Here is a 21,607-nt window from a genome sequence, read left to right on the forward strand (position 1 = left end):
CTTAATGCTTTGTAGAGATCCTGGGATTTCCCAAACTAATAAATACCTCACACACAACACTGCCTTGCCAGTTCAATCATGTTATAACTAAGATATCCACTGAAAAAAACAACATGGACACATTTAGCTACTACATCCACAAACTTAACATGTGGGCTATTTCTAAGAGGTATTGCCATGTCATTGACTCACTGGCACGAGGAGAAACGCACCTCTAGGTTATGAACGGGGTGATCAAATCATGTTCTATAAGTCTAGTCGACCAATGAGATTGCCTGGTTGGCTTTCTTGTTGTATGATTATTATTAATAATGGATGCATCAGACAAAACAGTGTTTAATATACACTTCAAAAATACCCATCCTCTGCACATGACACACTTAACACGCCCCGCTGACTTGTGTTCTACCTGCTCACACTGACCTCTCCCCTGACTCCCAGATGGCTGCCTCTTACCGCCAGTGTAGTGTAGCTGCGGTGCTGTCCATGTGGTGATGGGTTAACACATGAGTGCGTGTAATAGCAGCGAGCGTGATCGGACGACAGCTGTTAAAAAGACTTGCCGTGAATGTTTCAAGTGGTTAGTGGTGTTCAAAAGATGTGTGTGTCAGTGTGTGCATTTGCACACCTCAACCTCAGTAAGCACTCTCCAGGCTGCTTAGCTGCACATGTCGGCTGTTTCAGTATTTCCTGGGAGATGTGGGGTGCATAAACTCTGCCAATGCTAAATATTTAAACCGCAGTTTTGTAACCCATGTTCTTACTTTCCTCTCTCCCTGCCCCCACCCCTTCCTCTGTCTCTTTTCTTTTTTCCCCTCTCCATCTCTCTCTGCCCATCTCCATTTGTAGCTGGTGTTGCCGTGGCTCAGAGAGTGGTAACAGTGCAAAGTGGACCGCTGGTACGGACTGAGGGCTCACATGTGACCATCTTGTGCAACGTGACGGGCTATAAAGAAGGGGTGGAACAGGACTTTGAGTGGTCCATGTACCTGCCATCAGCACCGGACAGGGAGATCCGCATCATGAGCACAGCTCAGCCAAACTATGCCTACTCGGTTTATGCCCAGAGGGTCAACAGTAAAGAGATCTATGTGGAGAGGCTGAGTGGCGACTCGGCTGTGCTTCACATCACCAAAGTGCAGGCCAAGGACCAGGGTCTGTTTGAGTGTTACACACCCAACACAGACGGGCATTACCTGGGATCCTACAGCGCACGCACCAACCTTACTGGTGAGTCTCTAAACACACACAAACACATAAAGACACAGTGGATGTACAGGTAACCAACTTGTGTGTACAGATAAACCACGTTATTACCACAGATGCTCGTGTAGTGATAATCCGCACATAGCTGTGAATGTATCAGTGGTATATCTGCTCAAGGTGTTAAAAAACAAAGCCACCAGTAGCCAGAGGTTGTTGTTTAATGACTTGTTTACTGGTCAGTAGCACCGTTTAAATGTGGAAGTAATTCAAAGTGCTAGTGCCAATGTTCTATAACTCACCTTGTTTGTAGTGCTGTGATTATGTCAGTTAAGAGATTAACCTGCTATGAGGTCCCAGGCAAAGCTGACCCTTCACACAAGGGCTGCACTGGGAACAAAATCTGGCCCTGGCAATTTGGTTCTGGACGGGCCCCATTGCTCCCCACTACCCCTAGGATTTAGAGTATTGGTACACTCAAAGCCAAACCCAAGTATGACGCTGAATGTATTGTATGGACCTTGAATTAATGACTAAAGAGAAATCTCAACCTTGTGGCTGGACCAGTTGGGAAACACTGCCTTACAGTATAGGTAGGCTATTGACATTTTTGTGACCATGTTAACCCTAATCAGATCGGCCGTTCCAACATTAAGTGGGCCAGAGCCGGCAGGACTTTCTTTATTCCTCCCCCCACAGTTTTATCTCTGACATTGCTGGTTGTAGCCTTGCGGTCCACAAGCTGGGCTGTCCCATCTGGCATTTGCCAGAATTGCCTGATGGCCAGTCGGAGCCTGCCTCAAACTCTCTGTGAATCTTGCTTGTATCCTGTTGCCTTTAAGTACCCATCAGGTAGCCTACATAGTGCACATGGTACACTACACATGGCATTGTCTTTTGCCAAAAAACAATGCCAAAAAACAACCAAGAGTCGTATTTTGGAATACTATCCTGCCCTAGGTTTGCTTTGCTTCAGTTAGTAAGGTGCAGTATGATTAAACATACATTTATTTAGGTGTACAAAGCATATATGCTTATGTCAATAAAATTAGACAGGTAGATTTTGACACATGGACCCTTCACAAAACAGGGCCTTGCCATTAAATAAAATTCACTGCCTGCCTTGAGTCATATTGTGCCTTGATGTTGCATATTCCAAACAAATTTACAATAACATTTTCACCTTGGGGCCTTCGAGTGTTGTGTCTTGTTAGAGTTCTGTAAGACCAAGTAAAACCAAGGCATTATTTGTATCACAGTGAGACCACTGACAGTCACAAACAAGAAATCAATAACAATAATCTGTGCGCACTCTTTGGAAGGAGTGTGATGAGAGGAAGTGTTGCACTCCAGTTTCACACGAAGTCCCACCTGTTCTGACCGGGGAAAACCAAGTTCTCTCCTATCTCTCTCAATCTCAATCACACACTCCCACACACACACACTCACATAAGCTCACATACCTCCATCCCACACCTACTGAATTCTTCCCTTGCCCAGAGCTGTTCCAATAACGCACCCGGTGTGTTGGCGTGATGTGTGACTGTTTCAAACAGTAGCATTAGTTTCCGTCTTAGGCTCCTTCTCAATCTCGCTCCCGAAGATGTATACAGATCTACACAACAGGCCCGCAGCAGTGAACACACAGCTGTCATAATGGAGATTCCATTCCCTTCATAACTTCATGCCTTTATCCCTGACATGGCTGACCTTCCTCTCAGGGCGTGCAAACCAAATGCTTGCTGGATGAAAATTCAAGTTATTTGTGTCCCATTGTATCCAGGTTATTCAGTGAGTGGCACTGAGAAATACCGATATCGGAATGCTTTCTTTGAGGGTCTGTGTGAGGTCACGCTGTAGAAACAAAGGTTACCCTGCGCTCAGCAGATCAATAGGCTTGGCTTTTCACTGAACAAGTGTTATTATCTGGTTCTAATCTCTAAACAAATATCTGCGGAAGTGCTGTATGCAGAATCCATTGGCGATGGTACAAGACTTTTGTATCAGAAGCAGTCTGGTTTCAATTTGGAGTCTGAGTAATATTGACCAATCATGTTTGATTGGCCTTCGGTTGCCTGCAGGTGAACAGTCCATGTGGAGAGCAGAAGAGGCAGAACACATTGGCAGAAATTTAATCTCCAATCGGCTATCATCTTATGTCCATTTAGCTTTTTATTAGCTTTTTTCTAATTTATGTTCTTTCATATGCAGATATCTGTTTACAGAGATTAGCCAAAATGTTGTCTGGACCTGTCTCAAGTGACTAATCGAACTGTAAACAGTGAATGGCACACATAAGAGGAAGTCTTGGCCCAGATATCCACTGGCTACATCAAATCTCCTGAAATACTGGCTGGTGCCCCCAGAGGCTTTATTGTTGTCAGATGCCGATGGGTTCCATGGTTGTTAGGACCTCTGTTGCATTTTTCTAGTGTGAGCAGTATGGTCTGAATGTGGGGCAGGGCTCAGGCGTAGAGCACTGTGAAAAAAAACACTGCTGATAGCACACAGTATTTATAGAAATGCATGTGAGAGGGCTGCGTGTGAGCGGAAGTGTTGAGGGACTGTTATCTGAGCCTTTCTGTGTCTCTAACCTCTTAACCCAGTTTTCAGAGGTCAGGGGTACGTGGCAGGGTCTTTTCCCTCTTTTCTTTGCCTTGCTCTTGAGCCCCTCTGTGATCCCCCCAGCAGCTGCACGCCTCCTTGGACCGTTGTGGGCAAACAATACCTTGTCCTTATTCCCCTCCCCCTTCGATCCCCCTTCTATTCCTTATTCTACTGTCTTTCATTCTGTCATCTGTCTGTCTCCATTTATCAGCCCTGGCCTCTTTCTCTAATTTGCTCTTGTTCTATTGTGTATATATAAAAAATACCTTTGCTGATGCTGCCTTTGAGAATATGTGTTTCAAGGGTGATGTCAAAGGACAACAACAAGCAGGGAAGTGCCGTGGAAGAAGTATGGGGAGGAAGGATACGAGAAAGAAGTGTCTGTGTGAGTGTGTTTGTCTGACGGTGGGGTGGTTGGGTTAATTGTAGGGATTGAAGGCCACGCAGTAATCTTTGTCCTGAGTCCTGCATTAAGCCTTACTCACAGGGATGTGTTTCGTCTGTAGTCACCTCTCTGTACAAAGAGCAGGGGTTTTAACAGGGAACTTAATAGCCGTTGCCTGAGGAGAAGAACAGTTTCTGCAGTGCACCTGGACAGCGTTCTCCCTGATACTGTGACGCTATGTTTTCATGTGCTGTATTGTCTGTTCTTACTCTGCCTGTGCATGTAGTTGATTGCCTGGAAAGATGATCCCTGCTTCTCTTTGTGTGGAAGCTTTTGTTTTTTTAAGAAAATGAGCAGACTGAAAGTGTGTGTGTGTCTTTTTTTACCCTCTGTGATACTAAACTTAGATTAATCAAGTGAAAATGTAGCTCGGCTCAGCCCCCAAGTGCCAATGCTGCCTTAGGCAGTGCACTAATATCACACATGTGAGAAGAATAATTGACCATCATGGCACAAATACTGGATTATGTCCACTAAATCAGGGGGCGACACAGAGATGCAAGAAAATCATTATTTTCTAATACAGAAAAGGTTATGGCATTTCCAGTGTTATTTTCCTACAATATTTTGAATGGGAAGACAGAGTGGCTCACTTGCTAAGAAGGATGCCTGCAAATGAAATATTGGCCCACATACTAAAAATGTCTATAACTAATATTTTTAGATTAAGAATTAATCAGCATGTGATGTAAAATCTTGTAGTGACAAAACCCACAGAGAATTATTACCCAACTCTGCATTTCCCCCCAGCTCTAAAGAAATTCATCGAGTATTTCAGTACATGGTTTTAAGGCCCACAGCTGATCTGTTTTGCTTCAGTCTCACAGGTCTCATCAACCCTGTTTTCAGCAGCTGCAGGCGGTTGAAAAAACTCTAAATCCCACTGAATGCTACCTGCTCGGCAACAAACAGCAGACAGACAAAGTTAGCAACAAGCTGGTGAACATAAGGATGCATTTAGCAGATAAAGAGCAAGAAATTTCCCTCAGGAGTTGGTGGAGACCAAAAACAGAGCCAAAAGTAGGGTGAATACTGGACTTAGGTCAACAGAAAAACAGCTTAATTTTAACATTTAACACAAACAGCCCCTAAAACCAACTTGTCTGTGTAGCCCAACATTGCATTTTGGCTCTCTAGAGAGTAGCTTCAGGTCAGGCAAACACTACAGTACATGCTTGAGGATTTGGTTCCACATAGGTTGGACAGTAGTGCTGGGTATTTTTTTAAAAGTTAAGATACCAGTATCAATACCTTTTGAAATGATACCAGTAGAGCACTTCATTTGATACCCATAATGTGAATAAGACGGCAAATGAATGTTAGCCACTGCTGCTGTTAGCTTGTGCTAACCAGGCAGACGCTGAACTGGCCGCTGACCAAGGAAAGCGGCTCCAGAGACGGCAGCAACAGCAAGTTTGTTGGGACTGTTTAACAACTTGATGTTGGAGATTAGCTACTGCTGCATTAGCTCATGCTAACCGGGCACATGTTGAAATTAGTGTTTGTCAAGGAAAGTGGCTCCGGAGATGGCAGCAACCTATACTATGCTGCTGGGAGTTGAGATGGTCTGGGATCAAATGCAGGTTGACTGGAGACGTTTCGATACTTGATACTGTTTTATTTTGGTCAATACCTTTAAAGATATCAAGTACGGTAAGTAAGTTGGGCAATATGATAGTATATACCCTGAGAAGGTAGAAAATTATGGTGATGGAAGATTTGGGCCATATCGCCCACCCTCCAGCACTGCTTTACGAGACTGACAATCTTAAGAGGAGTAAACCAGACTTGAAGTGTTCATCATAATGAAGGAATACGTCTCTCAAATGTCACACAAATGTCTCAGTGTGGCACTTTCTCTGTATTCCATATGTTTTTGAATGACAGTTCTAAAGCAGCGCGGCATGAGCCACAGTACGCTGTGGTTACAGGAAACATTTGGATAAATTCCAGACTCCTGTTTTGTTTTTGTCTTTTGATTATAGCAATCACAAAAGATAACACGGTGCCAGCGTTATCCTTTAACCTTTCACCAGCTGCAGTGGCACCACAGTCATGCCGACTGTGTGACCCACGCAGAGATAAGATTGTCCCTCTTGGTAAATGAATATGTTTCAAATGAAACCACTTTATTTCTTTTTTTATTTCTCGTACTCTTTCATTGTGTCTTTTTACTGGAACAGTCGTTGTTGTTTGTGCTTCACTGTCTGTGGTTAAGTACTGCATGAGGCATGCATTTAACCTGTTGTTGTAAAGCTGTTTGAGGCCAAAGGTTACAATAGTTACTCTGATCTTAGAGATTGACTAAGCTCAGTCTGTTGCATTTGAGTGTGTGCTTCTGGCTGCTAGTTTGTGCATGTGTATGTGTGTGTGTCTGTGTGTGAGTTTGACTTCCTCCTACACATCAGATTGCAGAAGAAAAGGACAACAGCCTGACATGGCCATCATGGTTGTCCTTATCCTACGCACCAGCCTGTGTGTGAGTGAGTCCAAGAGCTAGCAGAAAAACAAGCCCTCGCTGAGACAAGTATCACACTGCTCTTACTCATGAAGCTCCCATATACCCTCACTGTCCTAGAAAGCACCATAGGTGTCACCATACTGGCAGATATACAAATCCTAGCCTCCGCATTTGGCAGCCATCATACATTTCCAGTGCTGTAGTAATGTAGTAATGGAGCTGGAGAACCAAAGCCTTGGTGAATTTTCAAACAGAAGCATCCTTGCATCTCTCTGTTATTCACTGCCACTGGACAAGAAAAAGGAAGAAAGCGTTCATCTTTAGATGTGTGCCACTAAAAAAATTAAGTTTGGCAGCGAGTGGTTTTGAAGAAAAGGATGTGAGATGGATGGCGCGAAAGGCAGAGATGAGGAAATTGAAAAAGAGAGGAATGGGGACAGAAGTGGCAGTATTGGAAATGGGTAGTGGGGCGATGCTGAATAGAGTGTGTGACCAATAAATGATGAGCTCTTCCTCTCGACTCCAATGTGATTGGTTACACCTCCCCGAGGCATTACCCACAATACAACTGGCGCTATAGGGGTGCGTTTTAAATAGTCTCTGCCTGATGTGACTCCTAAGGTTAATGCAGTTACAAACCGTCGTGCAAGTTCTAAATGCAATTAGCCAGCACAAATTGAGGAGACTGGGAAAGAAAGAGACAGACGGAAGGAGGCTAGAGATGAGACCTAGGAATTTCAATTAAGGAAGAAGGAAACTATTGGGCAAATCATTTTCAGAACAAACCGCGGCAAAATACCACATTTCCACCAGTCACACTTTCATTCTCATTATATTTATGGTCTACATTTTATTTTCTTGCATTTCTAGTGGAGAAAATCCATTCACCTGATGAAACTGTGGCCCTAACGTAAGCTGGAAATATGTGAAGCAGTGCCTACCCAAGGTCAAAATGCAGTTTTGTTTGTGATTGTTTGCAAAGAGGGCAAAGAACAGTGTTGATTTTTCCTAGCATAGCTGAGCCTGTGCACTGCTAAACATACATACAGAGTAAGAGTGGCTGAATCATGCTTCTGCTGAGCTCAGCGCTGTGAGTGTGTGTATGTGTGTCTGATTTGTGTCTCTCCCCTGCCTTTCTTTTCACGAGGGAGCTGGCGCTGCCAAGTTGCACTCCTCTACTTCACTTAATGAGATAGACCGAATGTGGAGTTGTCATCTTGCATTCCATCTTTTACACTGGGTGACACCAGGACCCTCCGCCCCCCATATCCTTCTTCTCCTCCAGTCTCTCTCATCATCTGAATCCTGCTCGGTCCATCAGTCCAAAGCCCCAGAGCCGATTCAGTCTCATCCCCCTGCCTTGGCCCCCAGCTGGCATTGGTCATGCAGGTATATGGATTTGTCAATACAGCCGCTCTTTGAGCTTTATCACAAGAGAAAGCATGAGGGTGATTGAAGTACATAGGACAAGATTGTGCAGGGAAACGGTGACTGAATAAAGAAGGAGGAGGAGGGATGGGAAGGAGAGAGATGAAGATGTTTTTTGAGGAGGCAAACTTATGGGTGAAGACTTTTGTTGAAAGATATAGTCAGATGTACTGGAGGAAAAGCTGAATAAAGGAGAGAATGTGTAGATGAATAGACAAGGGAAGTTGTATTTCTACGTCTGTGGTATTGATTGGGAGCAGAGGCCTGTGTGTGACTGGAGCATTTTATCTCCCTCGTCTCTCCTTGCAGTGACACTTCCAGCTTTCTCTGTTCCCCCTCTCTTTGGCCTTACCATCACCTCTCAGTTTCATTTACTATTACATTCCCTTCTCTGCCTTTTGTGTATATGTGTGCGTGTGTGCGCGCGTGTGTAAGCACATACTGGCTCTAAGCTGCGGACCAGGCAGGACTCCAAATGGAAAGAGATTTTATCATTGTGTCTGGCTTGCCATTTCCTTGCACATCTCATCTACTTTAGCGAACAAGGCTTCCTACTCAATAACATTACTGCCACTCGGACCCACCGTACAGAGATACACACATTCACACACACACACAAAAAACACAAACAAAGTCGCAGTCACACAGTGTAGCGAGCTGTCAGTCAGGACAGATGTCGCACCCATAATTGAGTCTGAGAGAGACGGTGCTGTAGTGCTCCCATCGGAAGACATCCTTTCTACTGAACATCACTGAAGAGGGCTTTAAAAACCCAGTGGATCACTGTGGTAGACAATACAACTGCTGAATAGAACATGTAGCACCGTGAATAAAGCAGCGCTGTTGAACAGGGGCAAACAGACACCTGGATACTTTGTAGTCCTGCAGGGCAAGCTGTACTATACTGTATGTACATATGTAGTTTATTTGGAGAAAACTGTAGCGGGTTTGGCCTTAAATGCGGCTGAAAAAAAGGAATATATTCCAAGTTTGAATTTTTCATTTTTCACACTAATCCTCATAGGGCCTCAAAAAGCTGTATGCAAAGATGGGGCAGTGAATGTAAGGGTTTGTAGGAGCAGCTAATGTGTCCTCTGATGGGTAATCTCATCATTAAATGGTCAAATCTCATCTGGCTCTCTGACATTAGGTACTCTGATATTCTGAGTTGTCTTTACTTGCAGCGACTTGGAAACATTAACAGGCACATTCAGGTTGACAGCAGTTTGGATATCGGACAAGCTAACTGTGTACATTCCCAAACTCAGAGGATGAAGTAATAAAGCTACAATGCAGGTCTTTGTAGGACCTGTAGAAAGCCTACCAATGGATCTGACCTCCACAAATACACAGGAACCCCAGAACATCACCGACCCTGCCCTACCCATTTGGACCTGACGACAGCTGGGTATCAGTAGGCTACTTGATACCTTTAAGGTATAGACCGAAATAACTCCAAGTAGTATCACAACTTCTCCAGTCAAACGACACTCAATCTCAGAAGGAAAAGGCCAATGATATGGGAGATTGAAAGTGACATCAGGTACAATGGAGAGGCAAAAACAAGACAACTCCCCAAAAAGGGAATGGTTTTACATGTGGTAGCCACAGACAGAACTCTTGCTCTCTCACTCTCTGGCAAGGGGGTTTGTTATGTCTCCCAGCACAGTCTCAAGAGCATTGAAGAGATACCAGGAGACCAGCCGTTACAGGAGGAGAGCTGTACAGGTCCATAGAAGGACAACAACCCAACAGCAGGACTGCTATCTGCTCCTTTGTGTGAGAAGGAACAGGAGGAACACTTTCAGAGCTCTACAAAATGACTGAGACACATTATGAGTTGCTGAGATAAAATTCACACAAGCTGGATCAGCCTGTGATTTCATTTTTTTACTTTGATTTTCAGTGTGATTTTGAATAAAGTTGATCGCTGTGTGAAGCAGAAAGAAAAGGTATCAAATGAAGAACTATATTATTGGTTTTGGTATCACTATCATTTTTTTAAACAATACCAGCCCTAGATCTGGCTCAACTGACGTCCCGTTTCAGGTTTTGGATACTGGGAACCCAGTGGACCTGTGTAGACCTCTGGATGAAGCTGCATGGGGGCCACATAGTGTTTTAGCCTGGCATCTTGCCCCAAATTGCTGCTAAGCAGTTTGGCGGGCTAATTAGGAAGCTGTTACCATTAAACATGAATCTAAATGCTCTTGTAGCCTACAGACACACATTCAAGCATACATTTCCTTGCAAATTTTGGTTGGTACCCTTCTGAAAATGATGTCAGAGATGCTCTGCATTTAGTTCTGCACCCACGCTACTGAGCTAGGCTAATGAGAAAGAATTTAATGTGCTAACAAATACACGTGTGTGTGTGTGTGTGTGTGTGTGTGTGTGTGTCTGTGCGCATATGTGTTTGTGTGTGCTGAGTGTATATGTTTATTAATGTTTATATAATGGGCTAAAGATGCGCCACTGTTCCTCTAGTTGATTTGATTAGCTTAGCTAAGCGCTAACCCTCAGGGGCCTGCTGCCTCTTCTCTGTGAGATTAACAGAACACAGCCACAGTTTGAATATGAATCTCAGCATGAATATGGATGTAAATGAATGTGCTAACGAGTGTTTGTGTTCATGTTGTTAAAATGTGTGCTAGTAAGGAGTGGAGCTTGCAGTACAATAGCCTCCAGGACTTAATATGGTTGTGAGTGTGGTCCAGGACACTCGCGCTGCTACATTGTTTGATGTCGGCGGCTGCTTTGAAGCCTTATCTGAGCACAAGTGGGACAGGAGGTTTTCCTGGTTCAAGATATACATCTGATAACCCCTTTTGACACAGACACAACTACACACACAGCCTTCAGAATCCATTTACACACATTCATACATGAACATGCGCAGATATTGGCACTCATGCCCTCACTCATGTCAGGGTTATTCAAGCACTTATAGATATGTTAGAGATGCTGACAAGTCCACACTTTTCAGTGATGTATCCTGTGCGTGGAGAGAATTGGCATTGTTAAATAGTAACTGCACCCAGGCAAATATTTTTTTTTGCAATGCCAACTAGTGGTTGGCAGTGATGTAGTGTTTGTGCAATGCAGCTGGCTATGGTCACAAGCACATAAGCTGCACTCCGTTTGGCCGTGCCAACATGCTGATTGTACGTGACAGCAAGGACGGGGAAACCCTATTAAACAAAGAGCAGGAGGCATATGAGACAGCAAGTATGATGTTAAATATATACAGGCTGATAATCAGACAGCAGCGCATCATGAAAATGTTGCAGTAAACTTGAGCTTTATCTTTTTACAGCTTCTTTGAGTGGGCAGGGACATTTCAGCACCTTCTTCATTTGGATTTAGCCACAAGAAAAATGTGTCTATTTGTATTGTTTACCCTGCTGCTGGTATTATGTTTACCTGCTGCTAAAGTTTTGTGTGCCAAATTAAATTAGAGCGGAAACCACGACCATTCATCTCAAACCAACACTGTGTAGGAGGGGTTTTGGAGCACATCCATAGACAACACCAGACCACACCCAGCTATGATCGTGGGTTCAACAGATATCCATTAATCCCACAGAGATCTGTTGTTACGTGCAGCACTGCTTCTCCTCCTCACAACATCCAGCTACTCTTCAGAGAAGTCACCACCTCCTCGTCCCTTTTCCCGGCACCGGCCCGTCAGTTAGGACTGCTGATATCAGTTTAAAGATTAGCATCGCACCCACCTCATTAGCATGCTAATCACAGCCTCATTATTTGCAATGGGAAACAGAGGTTTAGTTAAAACGTCTGATGTAACGGATTTGAGTGTGGGCTGCAGAGCTAGCCGCAGGCTGTTTTTTGAGTGCTGGTGTTGAAGTAAAAAGTAAAAGTGGAGAAGCTTGGGAGGCTTAACTCGTTTTGGTGAGGCAGCAACATGGTAAGCAAACTGATGACCCTCAAGCTCTGTCTCAGGGATGTTATGCTATCTTAAAATCTGTAGTACAGAATCCAATAACACACACACTCACTCAAATATATCTACTTTTTGTATTGACACACACATGTGCAGACACAAACAGACAGAGCATGACCAGTCCCTCCCTCTCAGTTGACTTAGGGTGAGACAGCGGACATATGTTGCCACCTGTGCTCCCGTGCCAGGGTGGCCACCTTGGGATGTGGGTGGAATAGTGTGTGTGTGTGTATGAGAGGGGTGGGGCGGGGTTGGCATATGCCTAATTCCCCTCAGTGCTGGCAGCTCAGACAGACAGTTGCTCCCTCATCTGCTGCCCTGCTGGATGGGTGCCTGGTGATTGAGTGCTGCCCACCTCCCTTAGCTACACTCTATTTGTTTTTCTCTCTCTCTGCCTCAAAGACAGAGTTTCTCATACACCAACACAGCACACGCACACCTGCTAATACTCTGCACCTCTGGCCAGCTGCCACACTCAGCTCCACTCAACCCCAGCCTTGCAATGAGCTCTGACGAAGTGGCACTCTAGATCTTGTCATTGTGTTTATGCACAATACAGGCGGCTTTAGATGGGACTGTATTCCTGTACGCATACGCCAATGTACCTTTTTAGGGGAGAAGCCTTGTGGAACTGGCCAGAAGACAAGGCTTTGTACACTGATTAAAACACAGTGATATGTTTTGTAAGGTTTATCTGCACACACACACTCACGCACACACAGAAATGGTCAGATGGCTGGGGCTATAACTGGTTCTATCCTCAGGGAAGTCTTTAATTGGTCACAGTGCTTTACCATCTGGGGCTGGGGCGACGGATGGAGGGATGAAGGGAGGTGGTGGGAGCTCCTGTAAGGGGTATAGAGAGGGAAAAAAGAGAGGGGGAGAGACAGTAAGTGCAGCACAGGGATGGAGCTTATTAGTTTTAATACTTGCACCTCCAGTAATATTAGAATCATAATATACTTGATAAATGCCGTTTCTAGTGTGCAAGTGGGAAGGTGTGTTGCGCATGTGAATGATTGCACACGGTGTGTTCGTGTGCCTGTGTGCATTCATGTGTGCACTGTACAGTAGGTAGTCAGTAGAGTTCGGTAGGTATCATGTGGAGGCATGTGTGTGTTTGTGTGTGCTATTGTGTGTGTGTGTAAGTGGTAATGACTCTGGGGTGTGTGTTTGTGCTGATGTTGGCAGACGGAGGAAAACCCTGCACATGTGCTAACAACCTCCAGGACAGCAGCGATAGAGAAGGCAAACAGACACACACAGGGGCGGTGTCTGTATGCATTTCTCTCTTCTTCGGCACAGTGTGTTTGCTGTAATTCATGTTATTTGGATACAGGAGCAGACGGAAGATGGGAAATGCTAAAGGAAGCGTATGACAGATGAAACGATGGAGAAAGTGGGTCTGAAGCTGGTGGGGATGAGAAGAGAAATGTAGGAAAAGAAGGGGGGGGGTGAAGGAATATTTCATGTGTTTAGGCATGATGAGTAAATCTTTGATACTCTAAAGGATTTCAGTCAACGATAGCTTTGCACACAGCTCCTCTCAAATGCTCTTAGGAAGATTTGTCTTTCATACTCCCACCTCTCTTCAGACTACCCCTCCTCTCACGCCTTGCCTTATAATCTCCCGCTTACTCTCCATCTTCCCAACACACTCACTCAGGCTCATTTCCTGGCTGGGCCTCAGTGAGAGGTTGTGTCATATTGTGTATTCCACGTGTGTGCACGCCCATGTGTGTCTGCGTGCATCTTAGTTAGTGTTAAATCCTCCTCGTCTGCCTTTGTGTAAACAGCGTCTCATATTTGAAAGCTTCTCCTCACCACGGATCCCTCTCTTATCGCAGCATTCAGCCTTTTAACTCCACGTCACCATTCTCCTGCTGCAATAACAAAGCCCACTCCTTCACTCGCTGCCCATCTTTCTTTTCTTTTCCTCTCCCACTTTGTCCTTTGGTTATCCCTCTCCCTCTCTGCTTGTGTCATCCGATGAGAAAACCTGGACCCATGCGTATAAGTCCAAAAAAACAACTGTTGAGCTTTGAGGGCTGATTAAAAGGGGCTTTAGATGCATTCATATAGTATCTCTATTTTCATTTAAATCATAATGCTACTAATTAGGGCTGCCCCCTGAAAGGCTTTACAGCGATCACAGAGGTTCTCATAGCAATGAATGGACTTGTGGTTGACTTGCATACATAGACAGAGCTATGCGGAAATGAGGCATAACTTACTATATTGCGTGAACGCTTAACATAGTTATCAACCATATTGTCAAAATGACCAAAAGTTATTGATTTCCACCATGACTAAATGTAACAGGGTGGACATGTTACGCTTTACCACATCAGACAAGCATTCCCCTCCAAAAATGTCTGCCACATGAGTCATGTGACTGTAGAAGAATAGTCAGGGGTTCGTGTCCAGGGGACTTGCATCAGAGTAACGGGGGGGACAGTCGACTCAGGGACACAACATGTTTAAAAATGTTTTAAAAAGTGGATGTTTTTTTAAAAAAAAAAAAAAAATCTAAGCATTAAAAATGTTTAAATAATGAAAAATAAAATTTGGTGAGAAATATTATAAAGAAGGCTATACAACAATAATGAAAAATGTTTTATATGTTTGATTTTTATTACTTATATTTGTAATAGAAGTCGAGCAAACTTGACTGGGGACATGGCATTTTCACCAGTAATTATTTCACATTTAATTAATCCTACGTACATATCATTCTGTTCTATGGTAGAAGTGGGTTAATCATGTAAGACAAGCTTTTAGAAACAAGTATTAGCTCATTTTTACTGGGGATGTCCCAGTCACATTTTTTTTTTTTTGCATCCAATCCGATACCGAGTCCTTTATTTTGAAACCGAGTCTGATACTGAGTCCTTTATTTTGAAACCGAGTCCGATACCGAGCCCTTTGTTTTGAAACCGAGTCCGATACCAAGTCCATTTATTTTGAAACAGAGTCCGATACCGAGTCCTTTATTTTGAAATTGAGTCTGATACCGAGTCCTTTATTTTGAAATCGAGTCTGATACCGAGTCCGATCCGCAAAGCATTAAGAAAGAAATAAAAAGAATGCACCCAAGTTGTCCCATAAGGTTTCTTTTTTATTTAAATAGTATCCAAAAAGCTTATCAGTGGTTCAGCAGCCCAAAATGTAAAGAAGTTCTGAATTGTAAACAAATTGTCCCTCCAGAGTTGCCGTAGTGCTGTGCTGTGGTAGGCGAGGTTCCGCCCGTTAGGTGTGGCTGTGTTGCTCGGAATAAAGAGAGAAGTGGTGGCCGCTGAACCTGTTGTCTCAACTCGATGAACAACATAGATGAAAAACCTGGCCATTTTTGTTTTGATTCTTCTGATCTTTTACTACCGATTCCGATTTGGTAAAAATAACGTGATCGGTGCCGATCCTCGGATTGGACATCCCTAATTTTTACACGAAATATACCACATTATATCATGGGGACTCAAATGCCACCGAATGCTAGGAATGACCCATACTATATTGCATAAATGCAGCTGTCATCCTTAACATCCTACCGAACTCTGTGTATACTCTCTATATGGAATAGAAGGAATGAACAGTCAAATATTGGCATTGAACAGCCAAGTCTGGTTCATCTGACATCATTCTGAGTCAGGTGCAGCCCTACTGTTAGTACTTTATTTTTATTATTAGAAGTAGTAGTCTTCTGAATTCATGCATTTTGCAGCTCAGCACATCCTGCGCCAGCAAGCTCCGTTATTAACCCACTGTTTCTTCTACAAAAATAATGTTAATAAGCAGCACACCCCTTAGGACTGTGTTGGATTCAGTGACCCAGTAGAGCTGAGTCACGGCTCTGGAAGACATGTTTGGGTGAGCAGAGGGGAGTACCTCAGTCACTTATACTACTTTGTGTGTGTCAGAGAGCAGCTGTCCCCTCAGGCTTGAATATCAGTGTGTGTTTGGGTGCTCTAGTGGGTGGGTGTGCAAGAGAGAAAGAGCGCAAGAGAGAGAGACGGCTTGATTTTGATGTGCCTCTCCTACCTTTAGGTATAATGAGCTGTAATAGCCACAGGGGCCTGGCTCTGTTTCTCTCTCCCTCTCACACACACAGCAGATGTTGCTCCCTTTACTAGTTTTATGACCCCCCTCAGGATAAAAAAAAAAAAAAACTTGCAATAGGGTCATAATCAGACTGGCATGTAGACTGGTTAGAGTGTGATCAGCTGCTCGATAAAACGTGTCAGCCTGTGTTCTAAGACAGTCATGAAGAGGACGAGCTGGAGGAGGAAGGAGGCTGGGAAAAACAAGAATAAGCGATAATTGGGTGCTGACAAGCAACTTGTCGAACGAAAAAGAAACTCACCAGATAATGTGGTGGAGAGAGGGGGCGTGGAATGGAGAGGGAGGGGGGGATTGAAGATGGAAGCTCGAGTGGGGAGAAAATTGTGAGGAGAAAAATGGGACAGAGCCTGAAGAAGAATGTAAGGAGACGGGGAAGAATGCTTCAGAGACCCCTTTATTAAATGAAGAGTCCTTTTTCCTCTCAGTCATTGTGACCTCTGTGTTATAGCACAGGACACACACTTACACCCACACACCCACTCAGACTGATGTTCCATTAGCAGGGGACCTCACAGCTCCTAACAGCATCTGTAAGATCTCTCATATCCTCCGAGCCCTTCTCTGTATCCCCCCCCCCCCCCCCTATTTCTATTTTATCTCTCTCCACATTTTTAGAAGATTGGATGTGGTGTGTTATGATAGGACTGTGTGGAAGCCTCTTTGATCAGACGTAGGATAGTGTGAGACATCCAGCTCATACAGCCTCATTTAAAAAGCAAATAATGGACAAATTTGTTTTAATTTGCATCAGTTTGTTTTTTACCATCTCAGAATCAAGCAGTTTACGCTATGGGGCGATATGATTGAGAATAAACTCCAATCTGTGATCCAGATAATAAACAACTGTTAATGCATTCATTATGTATAAGGAGCCCATTTATTCTGCACACACTTGGCTCAGAAAGGAAGACAACTTTTCAAGCAATTTCACTGTCGCAGACATATTTCTAATATCGGAATAAAAGCATGAGTCTTAGCCCAGTTAGTGCACACCCACGTGATCTCGATTGTTTGGTGTGAGGCGGTCATAAAACTCAAGTCGAACTGTCTTAAGCCAGTCTTTTTTGTGTCTTGCCAATCAGACAAAATCAAACATGTTTACCATTATTATAAGTTAATAGTCTTGTGCTCTCTCCAGCACCAAACAAGAAGCAGCAAACAGGGTAGATTGTAAACATACAGGGGATTCTGAGTCAAGTCTCGGGTCTCTTGGACTGTGGAAAAGGAGGAGAAGCTAGTGGAATTGAGGAGTGAACAAGTGTCTGTGTCTAATTCGGTGTGTATCTGATCCACTTACTTACTTTAGTGAGAATTCTTGATCTCTAAATCGGTTCGCCTCTTACTCCCACTAAAATTGCGCAGCTAACCAACAGAGGCTGGTGACAGGTTGAGACTACAAAATCCAAAATGTAAAGGTTGTACACAAATACAGTTCGTCTTTATAGATCATACTGGTGCCCAATTGACAATAACACTGTCAACACCAAAGGAAGTGGTAATGTGTCATATCTCTTAAAGGGAGTAATATTTTCCACCAGGAGCAGGATAGGAAATAATCTCAAAAGGGATCTAGTTATAGTCTTGCAAATAGTAAGCCTGCAAGGTCCCCAGTCTTCATAAAATCTTATAGTTTGTGATTCAAAAAGTCTTTCGATTTTAGACGATGTTAGACTTAAGTCTTTAAAAAATTGATTCAAAGTCTTCTAGTGTATGGTAAGCATTATTGAAATGTAGAAAACTCTGGTTTTCCCTATTTGTGTGATGCATCTCTGCATTGATCTCTTAATGGGGATTAAGCTAGTATTTATTGCAAAAAGAGATTTACATCTCTGGCATTTTATACGACAGTCGACAGTGAACACAGACAGGAAATATGAGGGGCATGAGAGGCACCAGTTGACCTGCAACACTGAAATCAAAGCTGCACCAGCCCTCAAACACTCAACAGCATCTTGACCTCTGCATGGCTGCATTCATCTGCAGAGAGAAAATAGCATTTGAGAGGAATCAGAGCCACACTTCAGACCAAACTTTTACTCTTAACTTATCAATTATTCAAAGGAACTCATTATGTTGATGATCTAAGAATTTATGTAATCAAGGTCCTACAGTACATTCTGCAGATACAGTAATTACGTGGTGGTGAAAAAGTCTTGGATCCTGTTGCTTTTGTTGGACAGATGAATGTGATGTGTAAATGAAACATGTACTTGTTATGCCAAACAGCGGTGTGAAAATCACTTGTGCTTTTGGCCAAGACCTTTGCTGTGTCAAAGTCAAATATCAGACGGCTCTGCAAAGTGAGAGCTATTAGCTAGTTACAGATAACTGCAAGTGAGGCCTCAGTGCCAGCCGCATACAGACTAATGAATGAGCTGTTATGTTTTTGTTGGGTTTTCTCATTAAATAGTCATGTCCTAAGGCATTATCAACACTCCTATCATCAAAACATTGCCATTTGAACTACAGTTAAAAAGTGTAGTAATTACTTTTGATTTTTTTTTTTTTCAATGTGATGATAATTCACTTTTTTTTTAATCTAATCACTGAAATTATTGGAAGTTATTTAGAATATTATCAGCTAAAGAAAATTGTTTTTAAAATTAATGAAACATAATTGACAGTTTGTTAAACCCCTACTTGTCCAATCATAGCTTAGCAACCATCACCAGGCATGGTAGGCCTGTCAAGCTTTGGATTTTCTCCTCATGCCCCAGCAGGGTGTATGGGGCTCTAGTTAGAGCGGTGCACGGCATTTAAAGAGTTTAAAAGGAGGTTTTTTTGGGGTTTTTTCTTGTAGCCTTTCCAAAACCAACAACATCAACATTACATCAAGCATGCTGTAGTCTTCATTTTTCTGAAATCAAGGATTCATAGTTTTAAGAATTATTAGGAACTTGGGGGGGGGGGTAAATCTGCCACCATTCTCCATGTAAACTGCATATGTGCCATGCAAGAATAAAAATCAGGCATAAAAGTAACTAAGGGAGTGCGACCAGTGGCACCCCCACAAATTTTTTATAGGGGTGGCCATATGGGGCCACTGCAAATATTGGGGTGGCACACTAAAACCAAAAGCCATAACTGAACATCAGGAATTCAATTATGGGGTCAGCATTATTTTTTAATGAGGATAGAAGAAGTCTTTCTTTATAGCGCCTTTGCATTTTTACACAGAACCAAACAACTGCAGAATTATCCCACTCCAGTGTGTTATTTTAGACAACATGGCAGCACTGCAGAAGCGAAAGAGGCGTAATGGGCATGGCATGTAACACAACAGCGTCGGCCTATAGTGTGACATATAAAATATGCATTCGCAGCACTTAATAAACAATAACAATGGCTTTAACAATCATTTACTGTCCCTGTTATATGGCGACTGATTTCGTCCTCTGCTCAGAGGGTAAGGTGCTCCCGGACCTCATTGGTTTCCCAATTTGTGGACATTCTCGGCTGCTGTTCTTTTGTCCTTTTTGAGTTAGCTGCTAACTGCTACTAGCTACTTTTTAAATCTACTACTGTTCTGTTCTGTCAGTTGTCCCTTTTAAACAGACATCGTTTTGGCGCTGTCTCTACCTCCGATGCCGACTTACAGGCGAGAAAGCTCTGTCTCCCCATTCCATGATTGTAATTTTTCTGCGGAACGGCAAAGCGAAATAACAGTGCAAAATTCCTGCGTTGAAGAGGCAGCGTAAAAGGGTCTTCAAAGTAAAGTTATGATAGTAGTTGTTTAGTTTAGTGCTCTCCCTAAGCTGTGGTCAATACAGAACCTAGTTTACAATGAACTACAGTAAATAGAGCTTCCTTCAAAAGAGAACATGGCGCCGTTGGAGTAAATAAAAACTTAAAATCCCTGAGTACCGTACATTGTGGATTAAAACAGAAAGATAAAAAACAACAGGCCCCGCTAATAACAACACCATAGCAACACACAAATTCACAGCAGAGCGTCATATTAACAAACACAACATTTTGACATCAGAACTTAATAAACACATAATCGTCTCTCTGGGTCCGCGCAATCCACAACTGCCTTTATAATTACAGTATTACATAACATATAAATATGCAAAAACACAGAGACGGATGAAAGGGGTGATTTTCTGTATCTCAGACTCAATAAGGTGCCGGGCTCATCTGATCATGTGTGTATGTGTTCTATTATGGATGTACCCCCTGCTGCGGACCTAGATCCCACACCGCACACTTCAACTCCAGTCTTCTTTTTTTTTTCCACTCATCCCTTTCTTCTCTGTTAAAGACGGCTCCCACATGCCTCATTTCTGGCTCCAGGGCGTGATCCTTACTCTGCCCTTTTTTTCTAGTTTCACTCCGTATCCTGTCCTTATTATCAGTTCAGGCTCTCGGGGACGGTGCATAGACCTCAGTTCATCAGAGTTTGCTTTACTGGTTGCTTGTGGTGTTTTGTTTGAAGACCTGCTTGATTTTCCAGTCTCCTGAGAAAGCGCTCGCTCTGTGTTGTTCGGCAGATTTGTGTTACTGTGCGTGTGTGTGTGTGTTTGAGTGCATGAATTTAAGGTATTGAAGTAAGAGTGACAAGTACACTATCTATATATAGGCTACAAACAGAATCCTAATAATCTATCTAAAGTAGTTTTGCACTTCCTGCGCAGGAATCATGAACAATTGGCGCGCGTCTGTTGCTGTTGTCAGATACATCAAGCAAAAGAGTGCTGCCTCTTTGTTCTTCATCTTTGCTCTTCCTTCCCTTTCCTCTTCATCCTCACCTTGTTCATCTTCCTGCTACTTTACCCTCCTCTCTCCCAGTTGAACCACTCCATCCCTCATTCTGACTCATCAACAGCTCTCACAGAGAAGAACAAAAGGAGTGGAGGATGTGAATGGGTAGGATAATGGATAATAAGTATGAGAAAGGCAGGTGTAGGCACAGTTTCCGTATTTATCTCTCCTTTTATTACTTCCTGACCCAATACGCCTGCATGTGTTCCAGGCATCCTGGGTCAGTAAGTGACGTCTGCTTAGTGATGAGGCTGGCCTCACATGAAGTGGAGCTGAAGATCGCCCACTCGCTCTGTTTTCCTCTCAGCAGTACTCTCAGTTTCACAGAGTAATTAACAATAATTACTCTGCTGGCTTTGCCAAATGGCCATTTGCTTTGCAGCAACACACACACAAACACAGACACTTATGGTCATTACACACGGGAAAGCGGTAACCATGTCAGCTGTGGCTGAACATCTGCAGTGCTAGGCAGTATCACTGTGGATGTCATACACTCTAGGGCCAAATGTATGTGGACAGCATGTTCATATTCTTCTATGAGGGTTTGGATTGCCCCCCCCCCCCCCCTCCGCTTTGGGTTTGTTCCTTTAGTTACAGTCAGATCAGGGTTGTC

General features: G+C 43.4%; 1 protein-coding gene across 1 annotated transcript in view; it reads left to right on the forward strand.

Moving 5' to 3' along the window:
* The window catches only part of igsf3 (immunoglobulin superfamily, member 3), an 87,044-nt gene that overhangs the window by 23,272 nt on the left and 42,165 nt on the right, over window positions 1–21,607 (forward strand). Inside the window, exon 2 of the mRNA XM_033617357.2 lies at window positions 850–1,230. Coding sequence (XP_033473248.1) covers window positions 850–1,230 — 381 coding nt within the window. The remainder of the gene's footprint in view (window positions 1–849; window positions 1,231–21,607) is intronic.

Source organism: Epinephelus lanceolatus, chromosome 14 (assembly GCF_041903045.1).
Source record: "Epinephelus lanceolatus isolate andai-2023 chromosome 14, ASM4190304v1, whole genome shotgun sequence".
NCBI classification, from domain to species: Eukaryota; Metazoa; Chordata; class Actinopteri; order Perciformes; family Serranidae; genus Epinephelus; species Epinephelus lanceolatus.